Source organism: Tamandua tetradactyla, chromosome 7, assembly GCF_023851605.1.
Source record: "Tamandua tetradactyla isolate mTamTet1 chromosome 7, mTamTet1.pri, whole genome shotgun sequence".
Classification (NCBI taxonomy): domain Eukaryota; kingdom Metazoa; phylum Chordata; class Mammalia; order Pilosa; family Myrmecophagidae; genus Tamandua; species Tamandua tetradactyla.
Genome location: NC_135333.1, coordinates 86,526,639 through 86,547,429, shown reverse-complemented (window position 1 = coordinate 86,547,429; position 20,791 = coordinate 86,526,639). Strand labels below are relative to the sequence as shown.

The window sequence follows — 20,791 nt, the reverse complement described above, 5'->3', positions numbered from 1 at the left end:
TTGAATGCTGATGAGAAATGAAAATGTGAGGACTAAGAAAATTTAAAAACGTTTTAGAACTGGAAAAATGGAAATGTCTGTGACTTTATTTAGAATCGTTTTAGTAGAGAAATGGGAGCAGAAACCAAATGAAGTTCGTTGAAGAGTGGGTGGGTTAGTGGTTTGTGGAGGAGGAAATGAAGACAAGTATTAAAAAAAAAAAAAGCAAAAATAACTTCACTAAGGAATGCAGTATCTTACACTACTCTGTTCTCTGAACTCCTTAGGCACAACCACCCCCTGTTAGGCAACACTCTCTTCCATTGGTAGAAAAAAAAGCTGAAAATGAAGACAGTGGTGCTTTCTTAATATATTGCCTGGAAGAGGGATTTTTGCAGCCCTGATACTTCATGCAGTGTAGATAACTGTTGCAGTGTTTAAGGCTTCATTTACTTTTAAGTCAAAAGAAGCCTAACTGTTCCTAGAGACTAAATATCTTGTTTGATCCTACCTAAAGATGAATGGCTGATAATTTATGGGCAAAACAACCTCTCTTTTCATCACCTTAATCAGTGCCAAATCAGACTTTTCAGAAGTAGAACATTGGAATCTCCCCCCACCCAGGACTGCATTTACAATTTTCATGTGCAATTTCTCCACAGATTGCAAGACAACAGCAGCAGCTTCTGCAGCAACAACACAAAATCAATTTGCTTCAGCAGCAGATCCAGGTCAGAAATCATAATTTCATATGTACTTCCAATTAAAAAATATATTTTGTTCCTCAATCTTTTGTGACCTACCTGAAATGACTTCCAACATAAAAATTACTTTCCGCCTAATTCATGGCATGTTGGTTCTTTTGCCTTGTGAATCGTGAAACTGGTGGCCTGTCTGCCACAGGCTCCACTGTGGAGCTTCAGTGTGAACACATTGACAGTAATTTTCATTCTGTGCTGAGAGGACATTATTGTAGAGAGATGTTTCATTTTCTCTATACTTTAATGTTTAAAATGTGCCTGTAAGTGCTCTTAATGGGGTAGATTTCAGGAAACCAAAGCAGAAAGGTATAGCAAGTTTTCAATTAGAGAGCCAGGGACAAAGATAACTTTTTTACAGCATGATTAGGAGCCATGTGTGATAAAGGCAGGAGTTGTGGAAGATAATGACTTGGTGTTCAAGTCTAATTTCACCCTTTGTATCAACTGGAGAATCTAAATCTGAGGGCTCTATGACTTCCACATGATTCTTATGTGCAAATTTGGAATGATGAGGAACAGCAATAAAGAAGAAAGAAAGCAGCTATACTGTTAGCAAGAGGAAAAAGTAAGTTGCCAGGGATTTCCTCTTCCTACCACTTACTAGCGGCATGAACTCTGCATATATTCTTAGATTCCCTATGTAAAAATGGGGCTAATAAAGCCATCTACTTCATAGAAATGTTACATGGATTAACTGAAATCTCGTATGGAAAGCCTTGGTATATTCCAAGGTATCTAGTAGGTGCTCGATACATACTTGTTATGACTTGTTAGAAAAGGAATCTAATCCATGGAGCTATGAATTCAGCCCTAGGTACTACCATCCATCAGGGAGCAACTGTTAGATTTGCAATCAGCTAATCTAAGGAGAAAATCATTCTCTTGAGGTTGTATCTTTTCTTTTTAAAATATTTTGATTGACAAGTCTTCACACACATATAGCCCATACATGGTGTACAATCAATGGCTCATAATATCATCACATAGCTGTGTATTCATCACCATTGAGGTTGTATTTTGAGAATCAAGCCTATTTTAATAAGCCTAAATATCTTATCATAAATGACAGAAATAAATGGCAAAATTATTTCATTCACATATTAAATATATTTTAACTTCTTTTGCCAATGAAGTTTCTCCTGTTTTGTCAAATTGGGTCAGGTACACTTAATTGCTTTACCCCGGAGCATGGCTAAAACCCAATTAGGATTTATTCATTCTCATTCTACACGGGATTTTAGTGAGCTGGTCATAGCTTCAGTGACACGTTCCAACCAGGGGTCTTTGCCTTCTTTATCTGTAATTATGAGCAGGGCACTTCTAATGTGTTGTTATCTATTCATATCTGCAGTGTGGTTACTAAATTCATTGATTTTAAAACTGTCCATTGGATTTCATGTTGCTCAGTTTAAGCACATTGACTTTGAATATAGTTTTAATTGATGACACCAGGTTATCTATGATTAAAATGTTTTCAATTACAGTAAAAGTTGTGTTAACATCGTTATGACAACTTCTTATCGTAAATAAGATACAATTCCATAATCGGTAGTATGACCCTTTGCAAATCAGTTGGTTTTGCTGGGATTTGATGAAAGGATGAACAGTTTTATGATTTTTTAATTTCTGTGAGACAACTGACATAAGTCTTTTATGAAAGAGTTGTAAATATGTCTCAGCATATACTATAGGTATTTAGAAATCCTAATAAGCTATGTGCTCTGAGTAAATTCAGCCAACACTTTCAGTGCTTTTTTTTTAAAAAAATTATTCCACATTTATGTCTACTACATTCACAATGTGGATTTTAAGCTCTGTCATAATGACAAAATATTGAAATGGGTAGATTTATTGGTCTAAGGCATAGAGCTTTATGATTTCTAAGTCAGAACATTTTGAAATGAAATGACTTTAAAAATTATCTGTAATAAAAAAAACAAAACAACAATAAAAATTATCTGTTATAGAATGAATATGGTTATAGAAACCACATTCCATAGAGCTAAGATGAAGTTTAATGACTTGCTCAAGCTCACACAACCAGTTACCGGTAGAAATAGTTACTGGTGTAACTGGAACTGGTAGAAATAATGTTTTGTTTCATATTGTAGAAATTTTGCTGAGTATAATAATCATATCAGTTTAGGATCTCTATTTGGTCAAAACATTCAGCTCCTGGCCTCCACTAGTTCACAGAGTAAAAAAAGACAATCAACTGAATAGTATCCTAAAGGGAATAAAGTCACACTGAAAGTAATTTGGAGAAAGCATTAAGAGTTATTGAAATATTACACATATATACATTTGTCCTCTTTCTAGGGTTAGTGCAGATGAGCAAAACTGATGGATTCAAAACCCTTTGAACTATTATTTGAAAAAAAGGAAAATAAATAGAAAGTAGAGAGTGATCCAGGCAACAAATAATAAAAACTGAGCAAGACTCACAATCTGAAAGGAATTAATTTTCACAACTGCTAGTATATTAGCTAAATAAATACTGCACAGGTATATTTTATAAGTTGTTCATTTGGGGCAATCTTCCAAACACTTAAGAGTTGTAAGTCACAATATATTTGAATTATTTAGCTTACTAATTGTTCAAATAATTATGAGTATCACTGGTTAATAAAATTTGTTGAAATAGAAAACTTAAAATGTGTTTTCACCATTTTCTGTTTCTCCCTCTTCTCTTCCGTTGACAATTTGGGATAGAGGAAGAAGAGTAAAAATCAAACTTTGTATATTGAAATGCAGATTAATTTTCTAACAAATATTATTAAAATTTAATCAATGCATAAGTAATTAAATACTCACATAAGAATTTAATTATTTTCTTTTGATTTTGATAAATTTCCTCATTTTCTTTCTTATATATGAAGCCTAAGTCCTGATAGAAATAAACATAAAAATTTACATTATTCATCTTTATTGCATATTCTTAGATCTTTTGTGCTATGGTTTTCCTCAGGACCTTAGAAAACATCCTGTGTTGATAGAATAATGTACTACAGTGTTATGTAATCCACAATTAGGATAACTTTAAAATTTTTATTTCAGTTATAAATACAAATGACACTAACTTGGTAAAGTCAGTCAGTACATTAAAAGGGTTAGATGGATCTGCTAGATGAATCACATTAACAGAAAAAGAGTTAGCGCAGGACATATTTTCACAGTTGATGGATATGTTAAATGACAGGAAAAAAGGAGTTCCCCAACATTTTCTTCATTCTTTTAGTAAGATCTCTTTTAGGGAGAGATCTTTATTCCATTTGAGTACATATAACTTGATTTATAAAATGAATGAGCAAATTTGCACATGTGTGTAATACACACTCATATAGTCTCATCTCTACCCGGTTTGTTTAAAACTTAAAATTTCCCCTTGGCCTATTAATTCTATCATTTCTCAACTCCGGAAAGAGGGCAGTAGTAGGTATTATTCTAGAGTTACTTGTTTAAAGGGAAAATGCCATAAGCATGTGCAAGTGAACCAGATTTAATTGCGTAGGATCAGCTCTTTATGAACTGTTTTTATGTCTCTTTAAAAAGCAACCTTAGCTCTAAAAATGCATGATTATAATTGGATTGAAGACTGCATTTTTCCTTATAAAGACTTTATAGGATTACAGTATTCTGCCAGGTTTATTCATATAAATTAGAATTAAGAAGGTTTTCTGTTATTTTTGCAACATCGTAAATCAGTTCAGTCTACAAATAAAATCATGTCATATTACCAGAAACATTCCATCTTCTCTCAAGAGCTCTTAATTTGTTTATTAGGCTCTTAATTTTAGGAACGCTAAGAGGTCTCAGTCATCTTTTTCTACCATTTAACGTTGTTTTCCCTGAATACATGGATTTATTTTATTAAGGGAAAGAAGAACATGTTTGTTTCAGTTTGCTGTCTCTAGCTAACTTTTTTTTTTTTTGTATGCTGTATGGTGGGAGTCACATGTCATTCTTTTCTATGTGAGTATCCAATTATTGCAGCACCACTGTTGAATTTTTTGGGCGGCGGGAGTAAGGGGGCAAGCGCACAGGCCAGGAATCGAACCCAGGTCTCCTGCTTGGCAGGTGAGAATTCTACCACTGAACTACCCTTGCACCCCCTCACGTTTAATGCGCATTAATACTTGTGATGGAATGTATAGATATTTTATTTATTTATTTTTTTTACTTTTACATGGGCAGGCACCGGGAATCAAACCTGGGTCTCTGGCATGGAAGGCTAGAAACTGTGCCACTGAGCCACTGTTGCCCGCCCGAATTTATAGCTATTTTAGAGAAAATATTTTCCTAGATGGTTATTTTGAGGAAAAATTCTTTCCCTTTGATCTACTTTGTGTATGCAATGATGCCCATATTTTAGCAATTTTATTTCCTAATTTCTTTCTTTACCATTAAATGAACCTGTTTCTTATGTTGATGATTAGGTGATTTATGTTTCCAGTCATGATCTGAAGTCAGTGGTTCATCTTTACCTGATCCACTGTTACTAAAGCTTTTAAAGTAAGTGAATGAGTGACCTATACTAAACTTCCATTATAGTAACAAACTGAGTGCTTTGGGGAACTCAGGTGCCTTTTAATCTGGAAGCTTTGAATGGGGCAAGGTTTTTATACCTTTGGAGGAAGATGTCTTAGTTTTATGTTTCTTTTCCATTTTAATCTTTAACACCTAAGAGTCAATACAAGAAAATGCTGTAGTATGGAATCCACATAAGGTATTTTTAAGGATAAATTTAATAATATTGTGCTCTTATCCATCTGCATTTTTATCATGATTTGCTTACAGGGATGTCAGTGTTCAAACTTTCATAAGAGATTCCATAGATTCATTGTTCTCCCTTTTGACTAACTTTTCCAACCATTGTTCATTGTGCTCCCTTGGAGGCTAAGAATTAGCATTTAATAAACCTGTGTCTTTGTTCCTGATTCATAAGATAAGCATGTGCAGTTCTACTACTTGCTTTGAGTCACCAATTTTGTCTGGAGCTAAGGGTAGAGCAAAGGATGAATCTCCATTCCCCTGAATTTTTAGTTGGGCATTGTGCATTCCATAGTGTATAAGAAAGGGCTGATTCTTTAGGTGGTATAGGGTTATAGTTAACTGTGCAATGTGCAATTTTGATTTCATTAATTAGTAACAAAAAGAAGATTGAGAGCAGGGTCTCTTGAATTAGATATAGCCAAATTCAGTCCTTGCATCTCCATATCTTATCTACTGTGTGATCCTCTGAGTTTCATTATCTCATCTATAAAATGGAATTATAATGCTTAATGCACACCTGTTTACTTTAAGGATTAAATGATTTCATGCCTGGCATTTAGTGAACTCAGAAAGCTGAAATATTTTGCCTAAGGCATTAGAGAGATTTCTTCTTTCTGATGATGGGCAATTTAATGAATGTTTCCAGCAAGAGGACAATTTGTAGTGGAAAGAATATAATCTATGTGTCAGTAATCACGGAAAACTGTAAGTCCAGTTTTGTAAATTCATATGATTTTAGAGCTACAAGGGATTTTTAGAAAGCTTTTATTTAGACCTTTCTCTTATTTCAGCATTTGTAAACTGAAACCAAGTAAGGTCAGAAGATTTTCCCACTGTCACAAAGTTGTTACTTGTGGAACCATGGCTTGATTCCAAGTTTCTTGAGTCTTGGCCCAATTCATTTATTTTACTGATACTCCACCATTTAAAGCTTAATGGCCCAAAGTTTTAAAATGAGTTTTCTTTCCCTGGGAACTTATAAAACAAAATAAAAATACAACTTGACTTACATACAATTGAATGATTAAGTCACAGTCATGGGCTCAACCAATTTATGATAAAGGTTTCATTTTATTGGAGCCAAAGTTCTCTGAGCTCATTAGAGTTTTGGTAATTCTTGACAAATTATTATCCAGAAAGAAAGCCATTGAAATATTGTATGGAAAACATAATAACGTTAAAGGTGAAATAATAGTACCTGACCGACCTGCTGATTTATGATTTCTTTCTCCAAGTGTGGTAAGTTGGACGCATTTTACTCCTCAACAAGACCCCACACACATATATGAACACAAAGAGATTACAAAAGTAACCTTGTCTTTTTGGGAGACTGGAAATGCCAAGAATAAACACCATGCAATTAAAGTAGCATTTCAACCTGGAAAGGAAATGCATTAACTCCTTGAGCTCCGACTAATGTTTTACCATATGAAATAAAATATACGACAAGTGAACAGAATGCAGTAGTCTTGACATCTGGATCAATTATTAGAGGAGAAAATATGACAATACAGAGAAGAAGGTTTAAGGATAACCTTCTCCTCTTCCTGTGCTTCCTGAAAGTGGGACTTCCGTTTGAGAAGTCCCTCCTAAAGGAGCAGAAATGATAACTGCTGCTTTGTTCTTTTCCTCAGAAGGAGCCCCTTTAGAATCCTTTTAGCATTCTTTTCTTTCTTTTTTTTTTCACATTGGTCTCCTGGAGAGTACCTTGTTATAGAATTTCAATTATGCATAGGTTAATTATTTCTCCATATAAGTAAAACTGTCTTGATATAGACATAGATGGATAGATATACATATGCATTTTAATATATCTAACCCAGGCTACATAGTCAAAGAATAAAGGAAAGTGATGAAAAGCAAACCTGAGGCCCGATCTCTATAGCCCCTTTCTTTTTTTATTTCAGAAGGTACCTGTTTTATTAGTTTCCTAGGCGGCTCAAGCAAATACCATGCAGTGGTCTAGCTTACACAATGGGAATTTATTTGCTCGTGGTTTTGAGACTAAGAAAAAGTCCAAACGAAGGTATTATTAAGGTGATACTTTCCGACCGAAAACTGGCTTTCTGGGGCGGCTGCCAGCAATCCTTGGGCCCTAGCTTATTACATGGTGAGGCACCTGGAGGCAACTTCTGGCCTCTCTGTTATCTTCCATTTATTTCAGCTTCTGACTGCTTCTTCTGTGACTTTCTGACGGAATTTCATTCTGCTTATAAGGGACTCTATTAATAAGACTAAGACCCATCCTGACTGGAGTGGGCCACATCCTAACTGAAGTAGCCTCATCAAAAGTTCCTACCTACCATGGGTTCACATCCACAGAAATGGATGTCCTTTATACATACCGCTCCAAACCATGACAGTACCACTTTAAAATCTTTTTTTTTTTTTTTTTTGGCATGGGCAGGCTCTGGCACAGCAGTTTAAAATCTTTTACACTTTGTTTTTTTAGGTCTCCTAGTACTTATATATCTCAAAAAATATAATTATAGTACATTTCTGATTTATCAAATTTAAATATCATTAATTTTGAAAAATGAAGATTTATTTAGCTCACATATTGCCACCCCAACATCCTCTCCCCCTGTTCCCCTCCCTCACTTCACAATGTATGTAAAGTGAATTAAGTTCCTTTATCCAGTACATTTAAACTTTAAATAGTTGTCTTGTTCAACAGCTATAAAAAGCATCTCTAGACACTTGCCTTGTCACATGAGGATGTCATCTCTCTTCTCTCACTCCCAATTGCCAATCTGCCAATTTCTGTTATGTTTGTTTACTCAGAATGAATGTATCTATCTCTATAAAGATGTATCTATATCTATCGTCTATTCAGCTTCAAACTTACCATGCTTTACCTATTGTTTAATCCTAAAAGTTGAAAATCAGTAAATGGTATTTACATTAAAATTAAAAAGAATATATTGTTTTCTGTATATCCTAATAGAGTTGGGTGTTCTTATTTCCTTCCTTGTGCAGCTTGGTGATATCCTAGGGTTTCAAATGGCCTTTTGTTTTATTTCTTTTGTTATTTGCCTTGTTGTCTCCATAACCTGTTCCAAAGTCTGAAGAATAGATCAGATCTCTGCAATTCCTCAATTCCCTGTTCAGCGATACCTGCTTCCTAGGGCCATCTGCATAGGAGAAAACTTTTCTGGGATAAAAATGTTCTAAACATATGCATGTGTTAAAATGTTTCATTTTACCCTTATACTTGGTTGGTAGTTTGGTGCAAATGAAATTCTTTGTTAGAAATCATTTTTCTTTTTATTTTAAACCACTTGATTGATCACCTTTTAGAATCCACAAGGAATTATGATGCTGATCTGATTTTTAATTTTTTGTTGCTGACCAATATTCTTTCTGTCTGAAAGTTTTTCATATCTTCTGTCTACTGGGACATTTCCCTAGGTGATAGATAGATAGATAGATAGTAGATAATTTTTTTTAATTAATTGTTTTATAATGCTGTGGATCTTTTATTGAAAAAAAAAGCTCTCATCTTTTGCTTTGGAAAACGCTCTTGTATTTTTTCTTTGACCTTTTTCTCCCCTTTATTTTCTAATTCTTTCTGGCACTCCAGTTAGGCAGATCTTTCCATCCTGGGTTAATCAACTCTGTTTCTTGTTGCCCTTATATTTTGTCTCTATTACTTGATTCTTCTTTCCAGGGTATTTCCTAAACTTTATCCTCGAAACTTTTCCTACTGAATCTGTTTTGAGAAATTACCTTTTTAATCTCACTGATTTAAAAAGCCTCTTATTGCTGCTCACTGATTGTTCCTTTGTCAGATTATCCTACTCTGGATAAGATAGGATCCTTTTGATGATTATCGATAGAAATGAATCATTGTTCATTGAATATCTCAAAGTATATAGAACTGATGGTTTTTAACACTTAAGTTCTCCTAGTTCCCCTCAATTATTTCTTTCCTCCATTTTCCTCTCCTTGTTTATATTGGTATTTCCCTTTAGCTTAAAGTATTGACATAAATAAGAAGATATTTTGTTACCTGTTTATATTTAAGAATGAGACAAGAAAAATCTCGTTGGAAGCTTTTACTATGAACGGGGCTTATCACGAGGTGGGCACTGCTTTAGGGAGAAAAGCAAGCTAGCCATATATTATGTGAGCTTGAAATACAAGTATAGAAAAGTCTGCTTTTGGATTCCAATGATCACGCTAGATGTCTTAAGGTTTCCTGGGCTGATTATCCAATTTCTGTTAAGGAAGGGTGATTGGTGGCGGTTGGCTGAAGTCAGCCAGTTTCACTTGATACCGCTGTTTTTAGCCCAGGTCTCACTCCTGCTCTGTCTGTCTCTCAAACCTGGAGTTTCAGTGACCAAGACTATTTGGTGATTCTGAAGGCAGATTAAGGCCTATCTTTGCTGCACACCCCTCTCCATGCATACTATGCTCTCCTTTACCTCACTTCCATCAGTTGACAAACCCATTTGCGTCTCACCTTCTAAAATTTGGTCAGATCTCTTGCCTGGGTATACATTTTATTCTTAATTGTACTTTGTGATAAAGTTGCATACATTTCCTATTTGTTTTTGTCATTTTAATGCTGTCTCTGGGAAGAATGGCGGTAAATGTACCTTGGTCAGTCTATCACCTTGGACCATAAATCAAGACTTTATTTTTACTATTTTCTTTTCAATAGAAGAAAATGTTTGAGACATTATCTACTCTCTGTGAATGAAGAAGTTATTGTGAAAAGAATGAGTTAGGCAGAAAAGTGAATTTTGAGGCTCCAAAACCAAAATTTACAGTTCTGTGTAGGAGTGGGAAGTAAGGGATAACAAGAGACACAGACACAGAATTTCAGGATCTGCTGGACATCTTTTATCTCTTTTTGAGCATTTTATCATGCCATATGAGTTCATATTTATAGAGATTGTTTAACCACAGTATGGCCTTGCTATTTTAAATTTTCAGTATCACTGTTCAGATCTTAGTCACAATAATTTATATTACTTTAATTTGGTGACTATATTCAGGTGATATGAATAACAGTTTGGAAATTGTAACCTGGTTTTGAAGTTTACCCTCCCTGAAAACATACACAGTGCATTTCATGGAAAGGGGTTCTTTCTTTCTTCCTTTGTCCTGACATTTTTTTTGTGTGTAATCTCAAGTAATCTTACTCAGTATTTTCTTTTTGTTCTGACATCCTGTTTCTGTGCCCAATTTTCTCATCTTTCTCCAATCTTTGAATATGCTTTCTTAATCCATTTATACAATTGTTTAGTCTTTGATTAGTGTTGCTACAGTCTAAAGAGTATTCCATGTGTAAGCAGAATTACAGTCATAGAACCAGTAGGCTTCAGTACTAGGGGCATTTGTCCAAGATTATTATGAGCCTAGAGCAACTGTTTTTTTATAAATTGTGAAAAATCTCAATTTAGAATCACTGAGACTGAACCAGAAAGCTGACGAACAGCAGTTTTCCTCGTGACTTTGCAGCCTATCCCCAAACAACAGTACCTGTCGACGAAGTTCAAGCCAATTGTTTCTCACAGAGGCTCTGCAGCACATATCGTAACAGTTAACGAAATAGGATCCATCAGTGCTTAGAAAAAATCCTGGGAACTTAATTATCAATAGTGAGAAGCAAAATAAACAGAACAACAGAAAGAGTTGGGGGATATAGGCCTGAAGACCATATGTTGGCCTGAAATGAACTGCTTTTGATTTCACCTTACTTTACACATCGGTGTTGTGAAACAAGCACTGTAGCAGTGAGTGTTCCAACAGTCTTTAAAAAAAATTCCTGTGTCCTCTGTTTGAAGAAAGCTAACAAATAGGTAGAACATTAAATATCCATAAAATTAACAGAGCATTAATATAAAATGAGTTATTCTATGAAGAGTGCAGCTAAGACACATTCCAGGCATCCCTAACACATCGCAAATTTGCTTCAGTTCTCTAGCCATAGTACTAACTTCTACACAAAAGCTGGTAAATTTTCTTGTAGTTTATAGACCATGATAAACCATTTGACTTTTTGCTTCATGTGTATTTTACCATTTTGTTTTTCTATGGTGCTACTTTTCCTCAAAGTCTAACAAGATAACATGGGAAAGGGAAAATAAATAAGAAATTGAGGACACCTTATGACACAAGGATCATCCCTAGTATTTCCCTTGAAGGAAGAGCAAGAGAGAAAGCTGGAATTTCTTCTTTTGCAGTAGAAATTCTAGACATGGCCTTTTCTTTGTCCTTGTCATACTTGGTTTTTTCAACAGCATTTAACAAAGTGGATCAGTCTCACTTTTGTGTAACACTTTTCAGTTGGACTCCAGAACGCTGCAATCTGCTTTTCTTTTTAGCTTTCTACTCACTATTCTCCAACTCATTTGCTGGACTCACTTCCTATCCTTAAAAGGCTCGATTGCTATAATGCTCCACCCTCCAACTTTTTATCTATACTTACTTTCTAAACTTCCTTTGAGTCTGTCCTTAAATATCATCCTTCTGAGAGAGGCCATCTCTGATAACCAAATCTAGTCCTGATATCCCTAGTCAGTCTCTCTTATCCTGTTATTTTTCTTCATAGCACTTATTACATCCCCAATATTTACTTTTTTAGACGTGTTCTAGCACCACCACAGCATACACTAAGCTCTGTGAGGTCCAAGATTGTATCTTTCTTATTTATGGCGATAACCAAAGTCCTTATAATAATTCCTGGCATATAATAAGAACTTAAAATACTTATTAAATAAATGAATGGGGAGCATTACCTACTCTTGAATGTACAAAATAATAAACAAGAAAATAGTTCTATATTTTCTCAATATTTAAATAAAAATCAAAAAATAAATAACACCTTTGTGCTATTTATGATTTATAACCATATCAACCTGTTTTAGGTGGCATAGATATCCTTGTCTTAACAAAGATTAGTGATTCTAGTAGTAATGGCACCTTTATTCTATTTTTCAAAATGTAAAATTAGTAATCTCAGCCAAGATTTCCAGACCATGAACTCTTTAATTATAATTTATACCACCTTCGAACTGGCATTTTATTTCAATAACTTTTTAACTTGGCATTTTAAATATTGAAAAATCAATATGATCACTTTGTGCTATACTGGGGAGGGAAGGAGAGACCCATTACTTATGAATTGCTTGGTACTTTACAGAGGCCATCTCATATACAGAAATATAATCATCCGAAGAATTCAGATAGGTTATAGCACTAACTCCATTTATAGACTGTTCAGCTAATGAGTATGTGCAATTCTGAGATCCTGAGTGTTGGATACTTTGTGAACTTCTTAAAAGGTGCCCCCTTCTTTCTCTCCTTACTAGAGTGGTAACAAATGATTCAATTCATATAATGTCTACAAAATGTGTAATTTATTTTGCCAAACTGAATTAAACCTATTAAATGGCAAATGTTGCAGGATTTTTTTTTAATGTAACTTAGTTTTGCCTTCTACAGTAAAGCAAGTAAAAGATTGCCCTTTTAAGGAAAGGTACCCTTCATGTAAATTATTAAATATAAAACTAATTTATCCAGACTGAAAGAGGAAGATGTGCCCCACATGAGCAAATATTGCTTGTAACTTCATCTATAAATGCAAAAAAGATACGTTGCTCTGTTTATAAAAGATAAATATCAACTCTTCAGAAAGAATTAATTGATGTTGACAGTCTTGTTATTCATAAATAGCAAATTAGAAGAGTTGAACCAATGATCTATCTTCCATAGCATACACATATGCTTAACTAAACAAAGTAGACTAAAAAGATAGTTGTGATAAATATACATATTTAATTATAGATTTATATTAATATATGTGCATACCCCATGTGAGCTGTATGTGTATACACACATACCTTTTAATATTCCTTTTCAGTCATTTATTTTACCTTCATCAGGCTTATTGCTTATTGCTATTTTCTATTTTTCGTCTACCATAACCACCATTTAATTCTGAAATGCATTTTGTACTCCCTTTCTACCTCTGTATTACCCTTTCATGACTTTACCAGTACCCACATCCATACTTGCTGTTGTACCACTTAGCAGAGCACTACTTGTCTCCTTTACCATTTTTACTCTATTTTCTCCCTCCTATAGTCCTTTCTCTGTCTACCTTTTCTCTTCATTAGCTCATCATTCGATTGAATTTTGTATTTCCATTGAGTAATCAGTGGCGTTGATCACTAAAAAATGTGAGATTGAGTTTTGTTTTAATTTAAAAAGTTAATTATTTGATAATGTGTGGGAGTGATTGAAGAGGAAGAGACCACACGAAAATAATAAACAGGCTCAAAGAGAGGTTTCACAGAGTGTTAATATATTATTGCAGTCTTTTCATGATAGAGGGCGTGTTGTCATGAACACCAGGGTCATGCAACCAGAAAAAGAGGAGGGATGGTGCTACTGTAAGGTAAATCAAGAGATAATAAAATTTTTCTGTTGCCTGGTGGAGGTGTTTAGGATGTGTTTTCTTTATATCTTCATCCGCCCCTAATTGAGGATGCTTTAAAATTGAATGACTAGCAGTCAAAACGTGTTTGCTTCAAGCTGAGAAGAAAAATGCTGGTGTCTCCGCTTCCAAACTGATTGCGCTTTGTACACAACTGACAGCTACAGTCACTTTGAGTGACTGATAAGTGGGAAGCTTTGCCACTTATCAAGGAATGCAGGCTGAAAAGAAAGACCAGAGCTGTTTAGATGCTTTGGCATGTACAAAATAACATCTTATATCCGTCAGACTCAGAATCACTAAAAGACATTTAAAATGAAGTGATGTGTATAGAAATGTGGTATATGTGTATGTGTATGTAGAGAGAGACAAAAAGTAGGCAACAAGCAAATAGCCTCAAAAGGGTTGGAGAGGAGCATTGCTTTTAGGGATCACAATGTGTGAAATGAGTCAGTGGTTAAAAAATGTACGCATACCCGCGTGGAATTTGCCCTTAGTTTGAATCATCCAAATTTCAAAATACGCACGGATAGATTTCCAGCATTATTCCTATAAGCAGGTAGCTTTGACCAAATATATGCCTTGGATCATGTGAATAAAAGAAATGTCATCCAGTTTTAGAAATAGTAATTTTCACCCTGTGGGAGAATCCTAATTCGCATTTCCCCTCGTCCCTTTGCATGTCAATATTTAATGTTTAAAATATTCTGTTGCATCTTACTGAAACAGCATGATTACATAATAAGAATAGGATAGGGGTATGTTTCTTCCTTTCATTTTAAACATAATTTTGAAACTATTCTCATGGGAAGAATATACAGATTCACGTGTCCACAAGTCGGGCATTCTGAAGACTACAATTTCTGAATTCAGTTATTAGGTTTATATGGAAAGTACATGTGTATCCTGCCCTAAATTTTCTAGGACATTTGGAATTCAAATATTTTCTCTCTCTATTCCCTTGAGTTATTCTTTCTTCTACACTCTTTGGTCCCTAATAAGAAATAAGTGACCTATCTCTATAATTTTAAACCTCATCCCAACACCCTGTTATCTATTCAAGTGGCTAGCTTCAGTTTGTTAATCCAATAATGCTCATGTTTTTGTCAGACCGTGTGCCCCAATTTTAGGTTGAGAAGACATGGTCAAAATAACCATATTCATGGTTAATTGTTCAAGTTCCTTGTCTTGAATCTGTATCTTGCTACGCTAAACTTAACATGCAGTCTCAGTTATTTAATGCACAGCTAGGTGCCTGCTTGAGGGACATAATTATGGAACCTGCAAATGCTTTCTCAGTTGCTGTGGAGCTGAAGACTACTGCTGATTGTATCACTGTAAAAGCATGCAGAGATGTTGGACTGGGTGGGCAGAAGAATATGTTACAGTAGTATGGTTTTCAGACCAGTCTGGACCAATACAAGTCCTCAGTGAGTTAAGGAGCTGCTAAACACAGTTTAATTTAGCTGACATTCTTTTGCACTGCAAGATTTCCTTGATGAAGGAACCAGGTTGATGATTTATATTCCAGTACAAGCTCCTGATATCATCACAGACCAGCCTATTGAGTCGCACTGAATACTTTGATCAATAAAATAATTGCTGTAGAAAAATAGAGTTTAGAGATAACCTGGTCCAAATTTTCTGCTTTTGTAGATGAAAATGATATGGTCTAGAAATATAAGGGCTGTGCCCAAAGACCCATAACAAATTAGGTCGTCTTCTGTGTCTTTAATTAAATCAAATAAGTCAAAATCATAAGCAGCCATGATTTTACCATGAATTGCTGCATAAAGTGAGCAGCAATTCCGCAGAGGCCATCAAACTGAATTTGTTACTTTACCGAATTTTGAAGCACATATTAAATCTACTACTAAGTTTGGAACAATATTTGAATGTTTCCATAAAAACTTAAAAGATATATCACTTAGGGCAGAAGGACTATGAAATGTTAATTAGATTCTAATACATTTAAATTAGTGGTAATATATTTTGGAGGGCACACATACAAAACTGCCTTCAGTAGCATATACCTTATTGTTTCATGATGGGTCCTATACAAAAAAGTAAACATTGTTTTTTCAGTGAGTTATTTTCTCTGCTTGATCCATTTTGATTTAGAATTTTTAGCATCATATCATGTGAATTTATAAAAATAAAGGAAAAAAATAGTTTTCTTGAGTGAAAATAATATCTGATATGCTTCTCCAAGGCAAGTGTTCTTTTTATAAACTGTTGTTGAGGCTCCTTCAAAGTAAAATTCAAATATTTTAAGGAACTTCTTTGAATTTAGATATTTTTTAAAAAAATTAAATTAGGAAATGAGTATTTTGGTCAAGGAAAGTATTCTCCCATTATGCGATTGATTTTGCTTCTTCTCCTACTGTAAAAAAAAGATATCCATTCCCCAGCCTCCACATTTAGGGGATTTGGTATGCTCCTACTATATCCTTTAGTGAAAGCTTTATGCTTCAGTGTCCTATTGTTTTAAAACATCCTCTTCCTGTTTTGTTCTGTTAACAGGTACTTCACTCATGTCAGGGAACAGGAAAGTGCGACCTTCCTCTGCAATCTCTTTCCCTTGAGATGTTGCATGAAGTTTTTGTTATTAAAAAAGTCCACTGCCTCTTAAATGCATTACAAGCACAGTCTTGAGGTGCAGATACTTGCACCCACACATCATTCCTTTAACCTGTCTTCTCTTTAAGCTGTCTTCTACTGCCTCATATCTTTTTTTCCCCTCTCTTTTGGTCTTACTCAATTGTTTTTCCCTATTTATTCCCGTGCTTATATCTCACAATTTCTCCTAGTCAACAAATTGTCACAGTGAGAATTTGGAAGAAAGGACGCAATGCAGAAATAACCACCCATTGGATGTTATATTGTGAATAGTTGCTTTTAAAAATATTTAGTACCCTGGTAGTATGAAAGTGCTAATTTCATGCTTATAATCATAGTAGAGGTTGGAGACTTGGGGAATCTCATTTTCACCATATAGTATCATTATTACATTTTATTTACATTTCTCTTTTGTGACTACTATAAAATACAGTGTTAATACATGTAAACAGAATTGCTGTTTGAATAATGTACCAATTAGGCTCTAAATCATTTAGTAATCTGTGCTTATCCATGTCAGGGCACATCGAGGTATCTGATGATTGTCTAATTGAGTACAGTCATAATCATAGAAATAACAGAACAGGGGACTATGGCAGGATGATAAAGTGAATTATGAAGCCAATAAATGGACATTATTGTATAATTTTTCAATTAAGAAACCAGGCTCACAATATTCATTTAACTAACTGAAGTTTTCAAAGCCATACGTGTTATCACTTCATCCACTCTGAGAAGAGTGCTGATAGCTTTAAAGTCTAAGATATATCACTATATCCATTGTTTCTTTTTTATATCTGATTAAATCCTTTAATTGCATATTTTAGTTCTTCTCTAAGCGTTTTAGTACCATATTCAATGCAGGTGGAATTGATATTCCCCTTTAACCATCTCCATGTATCTTTTTTTCACTCATTTTTTTCCTTTTTCCTTTTTTTTTAATTTGATGTTTTTCTTCATTTTGATATTTGGCAGAGTAAATAGAAAAATAGGTAAATAAAGCATCTCTAACTCCAGGTTTGAGGTTTTATGAGGTTTTGCATTAACATGGGTGAAGCTCATGTTTTTATTACAGGCTAATATTTAGTGCCATACAACCAGGAAAATGGAATCCATCAAGGAGACTTAGAAAAACAAAAATATCTGAGTTTTCACAGGAAAAGATGAAAAATTAAACATAGTTTATGAAACCAGTATATTTAGCAATTTGGATTAATCTAAGTGATTGAATTCTGACAAATTCCTGAAAATATGGACCTTAAGATTTTGGGCTTGTTTGTCCAATCTCTTTCTCTACATATAAAGATTAGGATAGAAAGTTTAGTGCTTGTCTTTAAGCGTTCTTTGAAATGAAAGAACTTTTGTTTAAATTTCATTTTAATGCCTTCATAAAGCAAGAATTCTTAGATTTTTAATTTATCTTCACTGAGAATATTTTTAAAAGCTCCTCTAAACCGATGCAAATGTACTAAGAAACGATGATCATGCATCTATGTGATGATGTTAAGAATTACTGAGTGCATATGTAGAATGGTATGATTTCTAAATGTTGTGTTAATTTTTTTTTCTTTCCGTTAATAAAAAAAAAAAATTAAAAAAAAAAAAAAAAAAGCTCCAGCAATGTAGATATCTCAGAAGAGTGGCCACATTTCATTTTTATACCCCCTCCAAATAGTCACGTCTAGTTGCATTAAGAAATGCAAATACACCAAAAGTTCGATGTTATTTTCTGCTTGAAATTTCTTCCCCATGCACGCCCATTTATGGCTTGATTGTTTTTATTAATTCCTTTGCGGAAAGACACACACAAAAAAACAAGAAGTAATTTGAACTTGGGGCTTCTTTTTTCATTTAAAAACCTTTTTAGGGGACTAATGACATGTTTAAGAAATTTTAATATTTTTTCTTTAAGAAAAACAACCACAACCACTTCTAGGCGATGGGAAAAGCATCAGAATTTACTGATTAAGATTCGAAAGAAAAAAACCATCAAGGAAAGAAATGTTAAAAGTTAGAGGGACATTTTCACCTCATGTCACTGGTTGTTCAGATAACTGGAGTGTAGTTATGAGACTCTTCTCCTTATAGTACTGCTTTAATTTAACAGAGAAACAGAAAATAACCTCAGGATGTGTCCTACTTGTTTCATTACCACAAGTTATTTCTCTCCACCTTGACCACTATTAAATTTTATTCCGTTCTGGCTGTGTTAAGCTTTACTAAATGTCAGTGGGGTGTCTGCCCACATCATCTGTTATAATGATCTGCTCCTACTCATAGGAACTTGTTCATTGAGCCTCTCTTTTTACAATCCTGGATACCCACCTGCTTGCATAGGAAATATAATTCTCCCTTATGTGATCGTAAGCTGGTCTTAATAAACATGACGGCAAGAAATGCTGCAGGCCTCTTTTCTGTTCACTACTTAATAACTTGCTAAAACTGAGAGAGCAGTAATTAAATAAGAACACAATTGCTTGTCATTGGTGGGGAGTTGCTGAGGGAAAGAACAAAGAAATCAAGGTTGAGAACTGAGTAAAAATTATCAAATGCAGATCATAATTGCTAAATATTTTAATGCATAAAGTTATAATTAATTACAGTTTATGTAGCACAAATGGAATATTTTGGCCTTACAGGTCCAGTTAGAGTGTTTATTTGTCCTTATACAAAGTACAAGGGACCCCAAAGTACTAACAGTTAGGTAGGGGCATGAAATATCCCAGCTATTTCATAATGAAGATAGTCTTATCAAATCTTAATCAATGCTCACACATTATTAAGGTTTACATGTTTCTGGCAGGGGGGGAGGGCAGTAAATATGGCTTTATCTATTGCAGGAATAAACTGAGACAGTAATGTTAACTATTTCAAATTTTGAAGGGCCAATGTAACCTAGGGATAGGAAGTATGAGCTAAAAAGCAAAAGAAATCTAAAGAATTTGGAAGGGCTAAGTCTAGAGGTAGGGGTAGGGACAGTGTAAAGGTATTTCTTTGTGCTGGTAGTTATGAAATTACTTCACAGTTGATAAAATTACCTTTAATTTGTGCATCTATGTAAGTGCGGTAGTTTCTAAAGAAGTTTGCGTGATCACAACCCTGTGTCCCAATATCATGCCTTACACTACATTTCATTATCATATATTGAATAATAAATGTCTGTAAGAACCGTGGATAAGAGTGTTGCCTCACAAAACTGTTAACTGTTCCAAAGTTCCCTTTTCTTCTTTTCCTATGATAATAATAATGAATGCTTCCTGTCAGTATCTTACTACATATCTAAATTAATTTCGACCATAGTCAAATTAAATTTAGGGACTAGCCTACTTTCTAGGTCTGCAATTATATGTAACCAAACTAAATCATATGATGTACCAAAATTTTATTTTATTTTCATCATGGTCATAGTGTCTTCTCTGTGCTGTGTAATTAAAGTCACCCATTGCTTCAGTTTAAAAATTTTGGTAAACTTCAGTAAATTGCTAGAATCATCCATGTAAAGTTTCTATCAGTTTTTAGTTATGGAGATTTCATGATGTCTTTTGAGACCAGGAAATATTTAAGTCCAAATTTCAAAGATGTCTTACTAATGAAAATCACCTTTGGATGCCAGGTAGTGAGATGAAACTTCTTTGTTAAATAAATTATTAACTCTTCTGAGGGCGAGCATGTCTTTGTAGAAACGGTTTCCATTTCCTGTGAATATCATTTATTGGCCTCTACGCGAATTCACTGCAATGCTTTATCACCGATATATCTGTATAGAATTCATTCTTTAAAAGGAGCATATGGGAGCATTTGATTGCTTCATCACAACTGGCATCTTGCCTCCAGCTGTGTCCAATAACCTGCCATAGCTGTATTTAGTGGATAGCTACTAATGTTATTGGTCATAAAAATTGTTAAGGTACTTAGAGTAATAATGGGATCTCTGCAGAGTAGAAGTAAGTATATAATTTCTCCATGACCTTTCAAGTGTTACTGATCCATCATATAACATACACTAATAATAGGTGAAAGTTATAGCCATTTTATTTCATTTTAAATATTATGTTTCTGTACTTGTAAGAGTTCCCTGTCTCCTATGTCACTAATCTGGTGATATTAAATGAAGGCAACTCATGCTTATTTATAAATTACAGTAAAAGTAAGTGCCAATCCTATCATAGAAAGTACACTTTAAAAAACAGGAAATGCTATGTTTCTCAAA

General features: G+C 34.2%; 1 protein-coding gene across 29 annotated transcripts in view; it reads left to right on the top strand.

Moving 5' to 3' along the window:
• The window catches only part of SOX5 (SRY-box transcription factor 5), a 1,211,684-nt gene that overhangs the window by 1,016,715 nt on the left and 174,178 nt on the right, over positions 1–20,791 (top strand). For all 29 annotated transcript variants that reach the window (XM_077170289.1, XM_077170313.1, XM_077170300.1 and 26 more), the window contains one exon: positions 642–710. In XM_077170289.1, coding sequence (XP_077026404.1) covers positions 642–710 — 69 coding nt within the window. The remainder of the gene's footprint in view (positions 1–641; positions 711–20,791) is intronic.